A 17,189-nucleotide genomic window follows, 5' to 3' on the forward strand; every position below is an offset into this window, starting at 1 on the left:
CACACCCCTGTGTGTGTCCAATTGCACTCCTAAAAGTCGCAGGCTGGTGGCAATTGGAAGGGCAGAGCCCAGTACTGGGAACACTGTGTCATTTACTGGGGTGTGGGTGGACGAGAGGATAAGACACTGGGTTTTGTCCTTGTTTAATTTGAAACAGAAGACCTGAGCCCAATGTTCTATGGAGGAGAAGCAGGCATCAATGAGGTGGACAATTTCCGACACGGTGGTGTGAAAGGGAATGTAGACTGTAATAGATTACAGGGTTGAGGTCCAGTTTTGCAAGAGCAGCAGCTAAAGGCATCAACATAATATTGAATAAGGCAGGTGAAAGTGGAGAGCCCTGCAGAACCCCACAGGAGGCCTTCCACGGATCAGAAGTGACCGAGTTCACTGTGACCTGGTAAGTTCTTGTTGTTAAAAAAACCCTCAAACCAATGTAAGACAGGACCCCCTATGCCAATAGAATCCAGCAGATGAAGTAAGATGTGTTTTAATATAGGGTTCAGAGACCTCAAATCTGACTCCATCTCTAAATAGCACTGGTACTGGGGTAATCAAGAAGTTGTGAGGTTCTAAAAGGAATTGCCACTAAGAGAGACGTTAGGTCTGAGGAAAAGATACCAGCCTTATGACAAACTGGATTTAGATGACAAGTTATACAATGCAGCGAAAGATAGCCTGATACAGCAAAAGCATCTATACTTACAGCCTCTGATCATAAAGTGAAGTCCACAGAACATCATTTGGGATGAGGAGTTTATTTGCCAAGATACAAGTCAAATCAGTGATTGACATCAGGCACGTACAATCAATTAATTATAGGAATATAATAATCTAGCTGCAAACAGGTGCTATCTGAATCTTAGTCGTTTATAATTTCTTTTACCAATTAAAGGTTTTACAAGGGAAAGCAATTAGGTAATTTGTCAATTCTGCTGGTCACATTGGTTTCCCTTGGAGAGAGAGAGTGCCAACCCTTCTCTCTAGCTTAAACCAGGAAATACTCTGATTTTTATAGGTGCCCTCAGGATATGGATAATATGACAATAGATATACCTGATTGGATCTATGCTAATGTCATGGTTGTCACTGATTGGCTCATGCTAATGAGTAGCTTTTATCATGCTAACATGGTTTTGTCTTTAGCTCGCTTGACCACAAACCTTAAGCAAGACCCTGCATCCAGCTACACCTTTCCTTTCTCACACCATGGCTGACCACAATGTCACTCTGTCCTTTGGACCCCCACCCTTGTGCTCCAACACTGGGAGTTCAAGCAAGAGCCACACAGGCCTGTAAGATTTTCCCTCATTTTAGAGCCTGAACCAAAGTCTAGGCAGGGGACCAAGGCTCATAGCTGTGGCATTTTTGTTATACATCTCCCCCCTTTGAAGGCCTTTAGGAAAGGGCTTCAACAATATATGGTTTGACAACTTATAGTAGGCCAAGTCAATCATCTAGGCCTTATGTTCACACCTCAGAACAATAAGACTAGTACCCTGATCGAAGGCTGTCTTAGGTTGGGATACTTAGTCTTCCTTACCCGTCATGGCCAAACGATCTTTCTTAGCACCAGGGAGGTGGACAGTATAAGTATACAAGAGATTATTAAGGGGAGTCTTTGTGTTCAAGATTGCCAATGATGTAACTAAGAATAGGCTGAGGGCAACAGTTAGGGCTTCTATCACAGAGTAACATGGTAGTAACATTTTCTATAGGTACATAGATCTTCAAAGGAAGAAATCGGGATTTGTAATACCTGTCTAAGTACCTAGCAAGTTTGGAAGCATGCTAGCTCCCTCGGGCAAATTTGAAAGTGCAAAATTTCCATTATTGCTATCATTCCAGAGTAGCTCAATCACTCCTATGGTACCATAGCAATCAGTGCCAACATATAGGATACCATTTAGTAGGATAGGTTGCATATATGCATACATGGTATAATTAATCCAGCCAATAGATCATTGTCATGAATTCGTTGAGCTGGACGTTGACCATACTCTCCATTAACTTGGTAACTAGGGGTATCGAAGCCACTGGGCGATAGTTAGAGATGACTTCTGGCTTAATCTTTAGGTTCTTCGGAATGGGGGTGAGAAGGATATTTCCATGGTCTGGTGGAAAAGATCCATTACTTAACATGAAGTTGAGGTAACTAGTCAGATCTTCAACAAAACACTTTGGTGCAACTTTCAAGAGGTGAGACGGACAAACATCCAATCTGCATGGTTTGTTGGAGAACTTAAGTAAAGCAGTGGATACCTTGTCAAGTGATAGGCGGCTAAAGTTGGTCCAAATGCGATCAGCCGGACAGATACCCGTTGGCATGGTCAAAGATTCCAGGAAGTCGTCCACATCAGAGAGGCAGCTAGCAATGGAAGACCGCAAGGTCAGGACTTTCTCATTGAAATAAGTTGCAAGTTGGGAAGCAGAAGGAAGATCAACACTGGAGAATTCTAGAGTACGGGTGTCAAGGAAAGAGTTTATCAGCTGATATATCTTTGTGATGTCCCGGCCAGCAGACTGTAGCTTAGTGGAAAAGTATTTGCGCTTTGCTAGCCGGATGGCATACTTATATCTGCGGTGACAGCTTTTCCAAGCACCCAGCACAAGATCCGATTTCCATTTACGCCAAGTTCTTTCCAGACGTCTTGTCTCTGTTTTTAAAGCTCTGAGATCAGCCGAGAAACAGGGCATGGAGTTGCGGAGGTAGGAAGTCTTGAGGTGGATAGGTGCAATATGATCCAGCACAACCTTGCAGTGATTTTCCCAGTCAGAGAGGTAGGTGGGTGTGGCTGGTTGCAAATCCACTCCGCAATCGTAAAGGGACTTCCAGAATAGGCTGGGGTCAATGACGCCTCTAGAGTAATATTGTCGAATTTGACGGGGCTGGGGGAGGCCTGAGGTTCGCCAGCGCAAACAAAACTGCAACTGGAAGTGGTCCGACCAAGTTGTTTCATGCCAGCCAATATCATGTAGGGAAAAACACTTTCTGTCCAAGAATTTATGAGAGAGGAGATCTAGAGAATGGCCTTTAAGGTGGGTCGGACCAGCTGTAGGGCATTCAAGGTCGCAGAAGCGGAGCAAATCTAGGAACTGGGATGTATCCGGAGAGGCAGGATTATCCAAATGAAGGTTGAGGTCACCCAGAAGGAGTATATTCGGGTTATTTAAGCAGATGTGCGAGATGAAATCCAGTAGCTCAGACTGACTGCTAGACCAGGCAGCCGGGGGTCTGTAGAACAGCACACAGACTAAGTGGCCATGAAGGGAGGGGTGATGAATCTTGACTGCTGTGATTTCTAGCGACGAAGAGATCAAATCCGAACTTGTGTCAACCGTGAGGCAGGAACGATAAATGAGTGCCAGCCTGCCACCTCTTTTGTCTGTTCTGTCCCAGTGGATGATCTTGTAGCCCTTCGGGCAGAGATCTAGCACGATGGGGTCTTTTGGCGTTCTGATCCAGGTTTCTGTGATGAACAGCATATCAAGAGCGCCAGAGGAGATCCAGTAGCTCAGACTGACTGCTAGACCAGGCAGCCGGGGGTCTGTAGAACAGCACACAGACTAAGTGGCCATGAAGGGAGGGGTGATGAATCTTGACTGCTGCGATTTCTAGCGACGAAGAGATCAAATCCAAACTTGTGTCAACCGTGAGGCAGGAACGATAAATGAGTGCCAGCCTGCCACCTCTTTTGTCTGTTCTGTCCCAGTGGATGATCTTGTAGCCTTTTGGGCAGAGATCTAGCACGATGGGGTCTTTTGGCGTTCTGATCCAGGTTTCTGTGATGAACAGCATATCAAGAGCGCCAGAGGAGATCCAATCTGAAATCAGTTCAGGTTTATTTACTACGGATCTGGCATTTATATAACCCACTCGGAGTGATTGAAATTGTGCTGGTTGTGCTCGCACGAGAGGAACAAATGTATGATGACGTTGCATGTTGAGATGGGACACAGATGCAAAAGGAGGAACGAAGCGAGGCTGTGTACAGAAAGAGAGACTCCTATGACCAGAGATGAGTGGAATGTGACCATAAGATGGTTCAGTGGCGGTCAGGACAGAGTGAATTAGGGCTAACAGGTAGAGAATTTGAAATGCAGATGAAGAGTACATGATTGATCCAGGAGGTGGCAGTGGTAGAAGCGGGGTAGGGTGAAAATCCAGTTGTTGAAGGGAGTTTATAATCCAGGCGTGTAATCTGGGCTAGTAATCTGACAAAGTAGATGTCCACAGTGCTGGGAGGCTGCTAGAAAGGACCATGCAAAGAACACAGCAGGACGAGTGCACAGGTTGCTGTTGTAGTGAAGAATACAGCAGGTCAGAGTGCAGTATAAGATTTCTCTAAGGTGCTGTTACAGCTGGGATGATGGTACAACTGCCCTTTTAAAAGGAGAGGCCCAAAGGGGGGCTGACCCGATCAGGGAAGGAGTGCCCTGCGAACTGACGAGCTTGTGTTCCCGCCCAAAACTCCAACTCTGCCACGATGATGTAGTTGAAGCTGTAGGAGCGGTGTAACTTAATTTCCTGCCAGAAAGGTGGAATCAAACGGTAGGCGAAGTTACTTGTTGCAATGTTGGTCAAGTGTCCGCAAGTAGCTTCCAACGGCTGTGGTGGGGGCCGACTGTTGACGCGGTTGGACCAGACACAGATCCAGGCAAGGCAGTTGGCCTCTCCCGCTGCCGCTCTGATGCTTGTCAAACGCGAAATTGCACTGGGGAAAGCAGCGTGCTTTGATTAAGACTGAAATCAAGCCGGTTCGCCGACTAATATCTACTACTTGCGTCAACGCTTGCGGGAGCCGGCTGGTTTTGTATCCGTTATTCGGCGGCCATTTTAGTTCCATACCAAGCACTATTCACACCTGTATGCCTAGTGCCCCCCATGTCAACTGTGGGCCCCCCAAAATGTCAGGTCTGGCTACACCACTGGTGCTCTCATTCTAATTTTATTGAATGGCCGTGTGTTAATGGCAATATTAGTGCATGGCCATTAATTCAAATAATGAAAAAGGCCTCAGCATGCAAGAAAGACCTGCATAAGGGCACACTATGACCACTGTTTACCAGAGCTTTGTTTAAGGGCCTCTTATTTACAGAGTGTTTTTGACACATGTGTTAACTTACAGAATTTGTTTTACTGTTGAATTGTTTCGCTTTCAGAATTTTCAGGAAAAATCAAAATTACAGCTCACCAAATGTGTCTTTAGCAGGGGTAATTCCTGCAGGGCTAAATCATGTGCCAAGAGATTTACAGTGAGAGACGAAAAAGCTATAGTATGAGATCATAATTGCACCCTAACTCAGAGAAAGAACATTTCAAAAGGAGAGAACATCTCAGCTCACTGCTGAAAACATTGCCACCTAACACCAATCGATTGCCATTTTACATTTCTATCCCACTTATTTTCTGAAGGAAGCAGAACTTATCGCAAGGAATATAATTAAATACCATGAGCTGAGTGGGATAGCTTGGAGTGTGGGATCTCAGTTTAGAACTTCAGCTGTGTTCAAGCATTAAAATATTCTGATTTGTAAAGGATTTTCTCATACTGTGCCCATGAGATAAACCTTTCAAAAATCCTGCCCTAAGGAACTGAGGATCTAATTTAGTAAGAGTTTACCCAATGGATAGAGAAAGGGAACAGCCCGAGTAAATTAAAGTGCTGAGATTCACAGTGACCCTGTTAGTCAAGAAGCTCTTCTATTAAATGGGCATTGTGGCCTAATGCCCCCTGTACTTATTATATTGTTTTTTTTTTTACTTTGTAATAATCCATCTATGCAGAGGTCTGTACCCTCCTGCCCTGCAGTGTGTGAGCCATCAGTATGTATAATTTCTGTGGTCTGGCCGTCAGCCAAAGTCAGAGCCCAGAGCTGCTAGCCTGGAAACCGTGAAACCCTTTGTGCTCAATCAGAATTCTAATTGTCCTCAGTCAGGAATATTGTAACTCTGTGGTTTATTTAATATGGCACCAGGAATACTGATACTACCATGTAATATTGTAGAATTAGATTATTATTACTGATGTATTTATATCATGCCTTCCTTTTCAATGCATAGAATAACTGCATTAATGGTCGTTACAGGGTGATATTAACTTAGCATATAACTAGTGTATATTCAGTCCTATAGTGAGACTATATCTATGTTTTGTATTGACAACTGTAGACCAGTGGTACTCCAACGGGGAGCCTTGGGAGCATTGCCCCCCCCCCCCCCCAATTTAGATTTGGGCCCACAAACTGCTGGTTTGGCTGGTGGGGGTCCCCAAGCCCTGCCAGCAGAAGCTTTCCTGTGGTGATATTCGCCTGCCCTGCTTCCCCCTCCCTCACGCGTGTGCTTGGTTTTAATGAAATTGAGCATGTATGCCTGGGTGGGAAAGCAGGGCAGGCAGCGTGGAGCCAAGTATCACTACAGGAAGGCTTCTGCTAGCGGGGCTTGAGGATCCCCACCAGCCCAGGTATGTGGGGTAGCAGTGGGTGCAGAGAGTGGCAGGGAGGCAGGGCAAAATGTGCTCCCCCCTCACACTTTAGGCTTAGCCCTTCCTCCCCCCCCCCCAAAGTCAAGATTGGCTATGCCTCTGCAGTAGACTGTAACAGCCTCTGAACCTTTCGCATTGTGAAGTCTTACTCATTTATTTAGCCAGGTTTATACAGACACCCAAATTTCTGTATAGGTTGCCCAAATTTAAGTGTGCAATTATAGGCACAGATCACAGATATGTGCATAAAGTAACTGCCTAAATTGGTGATAAAAATCAATAATTGGCCTCAATAAGCACTAATTGACACTAATTACTGGTTATGAATATCTGCGCTGCATCCCTATTCTATAACCTGCACACCTAATTCATCTCACCTGCAACTCCAAAGGGGTCATGGCCAAGATAGGGGCATGGGCATTCCCAGGATTTAGGCACACAGTTATACAATACTCCCATTTCCATACCTGTCTGACAGTAGTTGGGTGTGAGCATTTACACCAGCCTTTGGCAGTGGATTTTCCCAAGTCTTTTCTGTAAGGAAAATTATCCAAACTCTTTTTAAACCCTGCTAAGCTAACTGCTTTTACCACATTCTCTGGCAACAAATTCAAGAGTTTAATTATTATTATTATTTATTGCATTTGTATCCCACATTATCCCACCTCTTTGCAGGCTCAATGTGGCTTACAATACATCATGGATAGTGGAAATGAGAGGAGAATTGACATTTAGTGTTACAGAAGTATTTTGGGTTACATGGTAATGGAATACATGATAGTGATATAACATAAGGCATTCTTAACATTACTAGATATATGTGGGAATTTCACGTTTTGGTCTGTGTGGTATATCTTGTCGAAGAGATGGGTCTTCAGCAGTTTGCGGAAGTTGGTCAGTTCATAGGTCGCTTTTAGGTTACGTGGCAATACGTTCCAGAATTGTGTGCATTAGTTTATATTTTAGGCCATTACAGTTGGGGAAATGAAGACTAAGGAATGTGCGAGATGATCTTTTAGCATTCCTGGGTGGTAGGTCTATCAAGTCTGACATGTAGGCTGGGGCCTCGCCATGGATGATTTTATGTAATAGGGTACATACTTTGAACGTGATGCGTTCTTTGAGTGGTAACCAGTGTAGCTTCTCTCGTAGGGTTTTTGCACTTTCGTATTTTGGTTTTCCAAATATGAGTCTGGCTGCTGTTGCACAGTGAAGAAATATTTTCTCCTGTTTGTTTTAAACATACTGCTTAGTTTCATTGCGTGCCCCCTAGTCCTAGTATTTTTGGAAAGAGTTAACAATTTACCTGTACCGGTTCCTTTTCACTTATTTTATAGACCTTTATCATATCTTCCCTCAGTCATCTCTTCTCCAAGCTGAAGGGCCCTAGCCGCTTTAGGCTTTCCTCATACGGAAGCCGTCCCATCCCCTTTATTACTTTCATTGCCCTTCTCTGTACCTTTTACAATTCCACTGTATCTTTTTTGAGATGTGGTGACCAGAACTGCACACAGTATTCGAGGTGCAGCCGCACCATGGAGTAATACAATGGCATTATAACATTTTCATTTTTGTTTTATATTCCTTTCCTAATAATTCCTAACGTTCTATTTGCTTTCATGGCCTCCGCTGCATACTGAGCAGAGGGTTTCAACGTAGCATCAACGATGACACCTAGATCCTTTTCCCAGGTGGTGACTCCTAATCTGCAACCTTGCATCATGTATCTATGGTTTGGTTTCCTCTTTCCCACATGCATTCCATTTGGATGCTTACTCTTGTCATTAGCATCCACTCTATAGCTTCTGCTACTGCATGAATAATCTGGGCATAACAATGCACATTTATGAGGATATGTGATGCAGTGGAATTCTGAATTACTCTATTACATTGGCAGCACAGGTGGGAGTGATCAAACAGCTGGAACTTGCAATGTGCTGTTTATTCCCTGCAAACGAAAGCAAGATGAATATTAGAAAGGATATAATTTTGTCTGGTCATAGTTCTGACTTTGGAATGGACTTTCCCCATTCTTGTGAGCAGAACAATCTTTCCAAAAATTTTAAACTCAACTAAAAACTCTTTTTTTTCCCCATCAGGCTTTTGGGTCTCAACAACTGGGATAAATGTCTGGCCACCTCAGTAGCATACTCAAGGGTGGGCCTGGGTGGGCCCAGGCCCTCCCAATTTGAGCTCAGGCCCACCCAATACCAGCACACCTATGATGTGGCTGGCAGGGATTACCAAGCCCACCAGCCGAAAACTCCCAACAACTTTCTCTCCTGCATACCTTGTCAATAGCAGATCTTTGCCTGCAGTGAGCAGCGACTGATACATACTGCTCACACTGGCCCTGCAGCCTTCCCTCTGATGTAATCCTGTCAAAGCGGAAACAGGAAGTTGCATGAGAGGGGCCAACATGAGCAGTGTGCATTAGCCACTGCCAGTGAAAATCTGCTATTTAAAAGATATTCAGGGGAGGAGGGATATTTGAGAGACCATATGGCATGCAGGCGAGAGACAGAGAGACCAAATCACTTGTGTGTCAAGGCAGAGTTCTTCTACCCACCCATCTTGGGCCCAGGCCCACCCCAAATTGGGTGCCTGGCTACGCCCCTGGGCCACCTGCTGAAGACTGTGTCTATAAATGCTCCTGTTCGTTTTAGCTAAGGTGTTCCTTTCCTAAATTAAATGTTATTTCTACTGTGAATCGCTTAAACCTGCCTGTCAGATCAAGCAATATATCAAATACAATAAACAGTAAAATGGGTTCTAGTGTTGCTGTGTATTTTATAGTTATGCAGTGAGCATCGTAATATAGGATGTGCACTGAAACTCTAAGCTGCTGGTGTTTTTACATGTGCCTGCTAGGAGAAAGTGAGGAAAGCAGAGGACATTGTGAAGGATCACTTGCTGTACCTTGATGCAGTCCATGAATTCACAGACTGGCTCCATTCTGCCAAAGAAGAACTTCACCGCTGGTCGGACGTCTCAGGAGATTCACCAGCCGTACAGAAGAAATTGCACAAAATTAAGGTAACGAAACAAAAATTGGTGCTTTTACCACATCTTAATTTAGCGTGGGAGTGTGGGGGTAATTCTATCGATAGGCTCAGTACTGCAGGTTAGTCACTCCCTGGGTATATGAATAATGCTGCTTGTGATCAGCCTCTTACTCCCTGTTCCTTTCTGACATGTGCATGTTAAATGCTGCTATACACATGCAGCAGCTGTGACTGAGCATATGACTGCATATGTGACTGAGTGCAGTATATGAGGTGGGAAGAGGATGCAGCAAGTTTGTGTGTGACTGACTGAGCAAGTAGGGTTGAGCATTTGTGTTTTGAGTGTGTTTGTGATGGTTAACAATTGGGTTCAGCATGTTTGAGCCAGAGGGTATTATCCTCAGGTTTGAAGAAGGGGACAGTCTGTGTTTGTCTGTGACTGAGTAGGAGTGGGTGAAAAGTGTGGAAGGAGGGGGGGGGGGGGTGTTTGTAGGTGAGGGCTGTGGATACAGGTGTCTGCAAGCATGTAGTTCAGTTCTGTGTTTCTATAGTGTTTGTAAATGATTGAGTGGATGGATTTGTCTATTTGACAGAGTGTAAATTTAGTTTTGTATGTGTGTGTGTGTGTGTAATTAAAGCCTATAGTTTTTTACTGTTTTATTACAGCCACCTTCTCTCTCAGCTTCCTTCTCTCCCTTCTACACCATTCCTCCATCCCTCCTCTCCCCCCATCAAGCATCTCAACTTGCTCTGCTTCTCAAGGTTTCTCCCTCCTACTTTTTGTCCCCTCCCCCCACTTGCCTAACATACATTCTACTCACCTCTCCCTTTTTCCCCAGCACCGATCCCCCTCACTCCTTCAATACTTGGAACCCCTCTTCCTCTTTATGATCCTCCCTCTCCACTGCATCTGCCCCCATCTCCCACACCTGTCAGACATTTGCCCTTTTTCAGTCTCTCCAGGAGTTATTCCCTTTGCTTCCCACCAATTTATCTTATCTTATACTTTGTCATTGCTGTGAGCATGTGCACACACACACAATAGAGAAGAAGAAGCCAACTTAACTTACCCTCTTTGCCTGGCCAGTACCAAACTGCAGTGGCTCCTCCTTGGAATCAGAAACAAACCAGTCATACTATAGAAGTACAGAATTAGATCCCCACCAAGACCCTTACAGAAAACCTCTCATCCCAATATCCTTATAGAAAACTACAGATCATCCCAGACTCTTCTCCTCCACCCCCCCACCCCCCGACATCCATAAAGAAGATCCCTCCCCTGATATGTGTACAGAGGACCCTGGACCCCTTTTTTTATCCTTATAGAAGATGCCACAAGATTGAGAATTGCCTAGGGCACAAGATCTACATTTATTCTTGGAATCAGTCATAGCCTGAGTTTCATGTGATCTTCACTTTATCTTGAAAGGGCATTCTTTGTTGTCCCTGTTCCAGAGCTTCATGATGCCAGCATTTCTAAACTGTAAAGTGAAACTGCAGGCAAACTTTAATCTCCCAATTTAAATGAATGGATACAGTAGAGGAACAGTATACTATAACTACTATAAATCATTTCTATAGCGCTACCAGTTGTACGCAGCGCTTAGAGCCATTGAGCTCAGAAATACCCCTGTTCATTCACAAACCTCAAAAATAGCCATGTTGAAGGCCGTAGTAGGCAACTCAGAGAGTTTGTTTATCCTTTTATAGATTTTGTGCCAAGTTTCTGAGTCACTTCATAATGTTTTCCTTACATTTAACACAGTTTGAGAATCATACTAAAACATTGATTTTGCAGATATGATATTACTGCTCTAGCTGTGAGCTTTCAGTGAAACTTTGGAGCAGGGCAACACACTTTGTTCACATTTTGTAAGCATTCAGACTTCTAGCAGAAGTGAATCATGGTCCCTTTGGTTACCATAGCAATGGTTGTTCCATTACAGGAGCTGATAGATTCCAGACAGATCGGTGCAGGCCGTCTAAACAGAGTTGAGACGCTGGCTCCTACAGTGAAGCAGAACACAACTGCTGGTGGGTGTGAGCTTGTGGATGCAGAGATCCAGGCCCTGCGGTCTGACTGGAACCAGTGGGAAGACAGCGTATTACAAACCCAGAGCAGCCTGGAGAATGTAGTGAGTCAAATGGCTATCTCGGAGCAAGAATTCGCAACCCAGGTGGCCCAGCTGGAGAAGGCCTTGCAGGAGTTCAGTACCCTGCTTGAGGCCTGGACACAAAATCTCACCCCACTGGAAAGCAAAAACACTGATAAGCATATAGTGGAAGGCTGGCACCGGGAAAAGGTAAGAAAACCTACTTTTCTGTCTCATATGTGTGGGGAAACTCAGGACTAGGAACACGACGATTCTAAGTCTTTAGTACTGTAGGACTGGAGCACTATTTTTAGCAGTAACTTCAGGGCCTCAAGTGTGTGCTGCATAAAATCTATACTTTAAATCTGAACTGAAACCAATATTGCTATCCCATAAAATGTCTGTTCACTGCAAGAAATGTTTGTCCTAGTGTATACGGATTCTGGAAGCCTGGCCTTGGAGCAGAAGCACTGAAGCTATTATTGTAAGGTAGCACTTTCTTCCCTTCTACCCCCCTCTCGAGAAGTAGTTGACACAGCTCCCATACTGAGGAGTTGAAAAATGATGCTTCTTTTATTATCATTTATTTCTGTGAGGTTTATAAAGTTGAGCTAAACAGTGAAATATGTGAATTTTGGGAGGGGGTCGTGGGGAGGGCGGGGTGAGTCTTTCAAGCAAATGTATTGTTTTTCTTTTTTATTCTTACTTAAATGTACTGGCCAAACCTGAAACTAAATTTTATTGAGGCTCAATAATCATTTGACATCCTGCTGGCTATTTTTTAGCAGGCACCCTTTAATCATTGTCGTTTGCTCCAGTGAAATCAAAATTACAGGGTACACTGGAGATAATTATTCATAAGCAGGAATTTTACAGGTCAATTTTCAGAGGTGGTGGTAAGACTGGGTTTTTAAAATGCTAGCCAGAGCACCCATTCTCTACCCATTTCACACCCCATGGCAGACTATGCAGTTAGGGGGGAATTCTATAAAAAAACGACACAGCACTATTCTATAAAGGGTGTGCAGGAATCTTAAGGCTGATTCCCGTGCCAGTCTTAAGTCTTCTAAAACCTGGTGTAAATGCTGGTGCCCAAATTAGGCTCACATAGTTATTCTATAACTATGTGCATAATGTTTTTAAATGCCCCACCCACGCCCATGCCTCTCCCATGACCACGCCTTTTTAGGATGCACTGAGGGATTTAGGCGCCCTGCCTTATAGTACAGCAGAGAGGAGTAGGGTGGTCTGGCCTTAGCAATCACCTAGGGAGACATCTAGAGAATCAGTCTTTATTAGCAAACATCAAATGACTCGACACAGCAGCTGTGTTTGCGGAGCCTACGCGCCTGCCTCAGGAGTCTAGAAAAACATACACAAAAAATGTACTAAAATATACAAAAAGATTGTAAATCAAAGCACACATATATGAATGAAAAACATGAATACAAAATCATCTAAAAATTAAGATGTAACTCTAGTGTATAACTTACACTTAAATCCAATGAAATACAATTAAATATAAATATAAAACCATCTGGAAGTGCATATATGACTATAAAATAATACTTAAAATTAAGTACAATGAAATGAAATGAAATATGCCTAATCTCTAAAAACAAATAAGGAACCCATTTACATGTAGGCATACACTTATATCTTATGCCATAGATTATAGAGTGTGCTTTAGGCTACTGACCTTAGGATGTTCCAAGGGTATAAAAAATTAAAAAAATACAAAATACAAAAACTTCCTTATATATTCCGGTTGTTGTATGTCAAATTCTATAAGGAAATATAAAAGATTATCAAAAAGGGGGACCAACAAAGTGTAAGAATAGGGAATTTCAAAATAAAACAAAGTTCCATATAAAATGGAGTGCTAACATAAAACGGAAAGTCTAATGTCAAACCGAAATCATAATATATACTCAAAATTGACCAAACTCAAAAAAAAGAAAGAGGACAGAGACACTTACAAAACTGCATTTAAAATATTTTGTAACCAAAAAAGGAGGGAAGCCAGACAAGCTAAACACCTGAATGTGTGTTAAAAAATGTAAAGACAAAAATCGGGAGCGTTTCATAAATAAAAAGATGACCAATCTAAGGTTAAAAAGCAAAACAAAACAGAAAGCTTAAAGAAAAGGAATGTGTCATTTCCAAGTGTTAAGTTTTTCAATGGGGAAATGCTTCATATATAATTTTAAAAAATGCACATTCTAAATTGTTATGCATTGCTTATGTAATACATCTTGCTTATTTAAGCTCATCAGGCGATCAGCTATATAAAGGCACATACATATGCTCTCAAAAAAGAAACACAAAAAAGATCATAAAAAGTATATGAGGGACATTTGGGCTCCGTGAAGGTGTTGTAGACAAACCAGATGAACCTGGTATTATACAAACAAATGTGAGCGTCGCCAAATCAATAAGTTAAACTGCTGTAACAAAAGGCAAAACCACTAATTACACTACAGCAGTCAGAAAAACTGATAGACACATGGGTCAAGCTAAAAAATCAGAAAAGTCTGTTGTTACTCACCCAATAATGCCAATCCAATATGTTCACGAGCTTCACCAACAGCGTCAGTGAAAAGTACAAGAAAAGATATGGATGCCTCTGTCTGTTATTTAAATACAGGAAATCCGCGCCAAAAAGGACCCAATCAGGCATGCGCAGGCACGTGCCTCTGAATGCAATGGTGGAAAAATGAAAGGATGCACAAAATACGTGCATATGGTGTCGATTTAGACGGTGTAATTAGGAAAGGGATTCGGTGGATATTGATGCGCTAAAAATAAGGATGTCATGTCTGTGGCCAAGTGTAAATACAAAAATAAAAATAATGAAAATAAGGATAAAATGAATGAATAGAAACAAAGATGGCTGAATTTAACAATCAAAAAGGAAAATAAAAAAGGGGTAAAAATAAAAAATAAGAAATATATAAAAAAAATAATTACATAAAAAATAAAATAAAAAATGTATATTGCCAAACAAATTTGAGCATGTATGGACTCATGTGGATGGGTATTATAATGCAAAATATTTTTTAAAACATGGTATACTTATATGCATCTTATTCTAGGATGAATATTAAAAGATTTTGCAATAAATAAGACAGTCTACTTAAATAATATTAGGCATTACTGGAAGATGCCCTTCCTTCTTTCCCCTGTGTCTACATAGATATATTGGTATTGATTAAGAGAAAATCAACATTTTGACCTTTTGTCATTCAGCTGTCATCTTTTGAAAAATGTGTATTTCAAAAATATATACTTAAAAAGTGTTTATTTAAAACAGGGGATCAGTTCCTGAGAATATATTTACATGCTAAAATTTGTTCATTGGTCTATGCAAAGGAGATCACAGAAAGGGACTGTAGTTGATTTCTGCATTTAGACCTTGTGGTGTCAAAGTGTGTCGAGTCATTTGATGTTTGCTAATAAAGGCTAATTTTCTAGACGTCTCCCTGGGTGATTGCTAAGGCCAGATCATCCTACTCCTCTTTGCTGTACTATTTTTTCGTAGGATTGTGGGTTCCTCCACTCTCTGTGGTCGTTCCTTGCCCTGCCTTATAGAACAGCGTGAAGCCAAATGCATTTGCAAAAATGAGTGTCAGTTAACATCAATAATTGGTTACTGGCACCCAATTATTGATGGTTAAGAGCTCCTTAACTAACTAATTTGTGTGTGCATCTCGGCAGTGCATCCAAATTTGGGCACCGTATATAGAATCCGGGTGTTAGTGTGTGAATTAACAGTTACCATGGCTGTGCATTAAAAGTTAGCATGTGCTAATTCACTCACTTATCCCAGGTTTCTGTATATGACGCCTTAATTTCTGCACGGAAATCGAAGCATATTCTATAACAATGCACGTAACTTAATTGATTAACCAGCTAATCAACACTGTTAATTGGATGTTAAGCAATTATCAACACTAATTAGCACTAGTTAGAATTTATGCACATGACTCGTTAAGCATATTTGTAACGTGGTGTGCCTAAATTCTAAGTCACATAGTTGAAAAGTGGGTGTGATTATGGGAATGGAATGGGTGGGGCATGGACATTTCTAAAATCTATGTGCATTGTTATAGAATACACCCACTGTACACCTAATTTACGCGTCAGAATTTACACCAGGATTTAGTTGACGTAATTGACCGCAACTAAATGTAGTCACGCAGAGCAGCAAGCGATGTATTCTATAACATATGCCTAAATTAAAGCGTACTTTATGGAATACGCTTTGATTTCCACACGGAAATCGAGGCGCGATATATAGATTTTACCCTAAATGTTTGACACACGTTAGCTCTTGGTAGAGAGCTATTTTTGTGCATAAATTTACGAAGACTAACTGGAGGCAATCCGGGGACAGGGTTAGGGAGGACTAGTAATTTATAAGGTAAATTTTAAATGGGATGTTTAAAGATGTCCAGTAGCCAAGGTGTACACCTAGATTGGGCACATTCTCAGCAGTGCTGTATGTATACCCCCAGATTATATAAAGATGTGCACCCAAACTTCTGACTAGTATGCAATTTTGGGAATGCAAGTTATAGAATAGTACCAGTTGTGCGCCTAACTTAATTGTCAGTTTAGGCGCCACTTGGCTTAAGTACCACTAATAGCCCTTAAGTGGCGTTAATTGGTTCTAACTAGCACTAATTTGTAGCAATGCATGTATTTGCACTTAGGCACTATTCTATAAACTTGTGGGGGGGGGGGGGGGAGAATTCGGGAATTCATCAAGCGGTGTTATGGCCTTAATGCGCGTTAAAGGAATTAGCACGTATTAAACGCTAAAGCCCATTCTGTACCTATGGGCTCTTAGCATTTAGTGTGCACTGATTCTCTTAATGCACTTTAAGGTGTATTAAGGCCAATACACCGCTTGGTGAATGCCCCTTAAATGCTGTAGAGTGCAGCTACAGAAGAGGAGGAGATGCACATGAGTTGGTCAGGGGTGTGTCTTGCAGTTGTGTGCATAAATTACAGAATACTGTGACTTATGTGCACAACTGCCACATTTAGGCAGAACTATTTACACCAGCCTTTGACATGACGTATGTGCTTGCACCTAAAGTTAGGCGCCCACATGCCTACTTGTGCACTGTTCTAAAATGTCAGTTTCATGTGCAATTGCCGTTAGAGAATTGCACTTAGCGCTCATATTTTTCGTTCCTAACTTTTGGCGCTCTTTTGTATTGCTGAAAATACATGCCTAATCAACGTGTGCACCTACTCACCTTGTCTAGATGCATAAGCACAGTTATCGACTTCCTGTACGTCTAGCATAGATATTTGGACTGTACACACCAGGTTATACCTGGTTTTGGCCCAACCAGCCCACATGTATGTGCTAGACATATGAACAGGGGCAGACTGACCTTTCGAGTAGCCGGGCAGTGCCCTAGGGCCCAGAGACTCTAGGGGCCTAGAGGCCCTGCCCAGTTGCCTGCCGCTGCCATACACTACAACCCCTCTGGTCCTACCTTGAAGGGCCCTGGTGGTCTAGTGGCCTCTGTGAGGGGGGGGGGGGACAACACTGCTGCTGCTATTCTGCTCAGCACAGCCGTGTTTTCAAA

At 42.5% G+C, this 17,189-nt stretch overlaps 1 protein-coding gene across 1 annotated transcript in view; it reads left to right on the forward strand.

Moving 5' to 3' along the window:
• SYNE1 (spectrin repeat containing nuclear envelope protein 1) overlaps window positions 1-17,189 on the forward strand; it is a 982,166-nt gene that overhangs the window by 440,736 nt on the left and 524,241 nt on the right. The window contains 2 exon segments of the mRNA XM_030198470.1: window positions 9,357-9,521; window positions 11,437-11,793. Of these exon segments, the coding sequence (XP_030054330.1) occupies window positions 9,357-9,521; window positions 11,437-11,793 (522 nt within the window).

This window comes from Microcaecilia unicolor, chromosome 3 (genome assembly GCF_901765095.1).
Source record: "Microcaecilia unicolor chromosome 3, aMicUni1.1, whole genome shotgun sequence".
In the NCBI taxonomy this organism is placed as follows: Eukaryota; Metazoa; Chordata; class Amphibia; order Gymnophiona; family Siphonopidae; genus Microcaecilia; species Microcaecilia unicolor.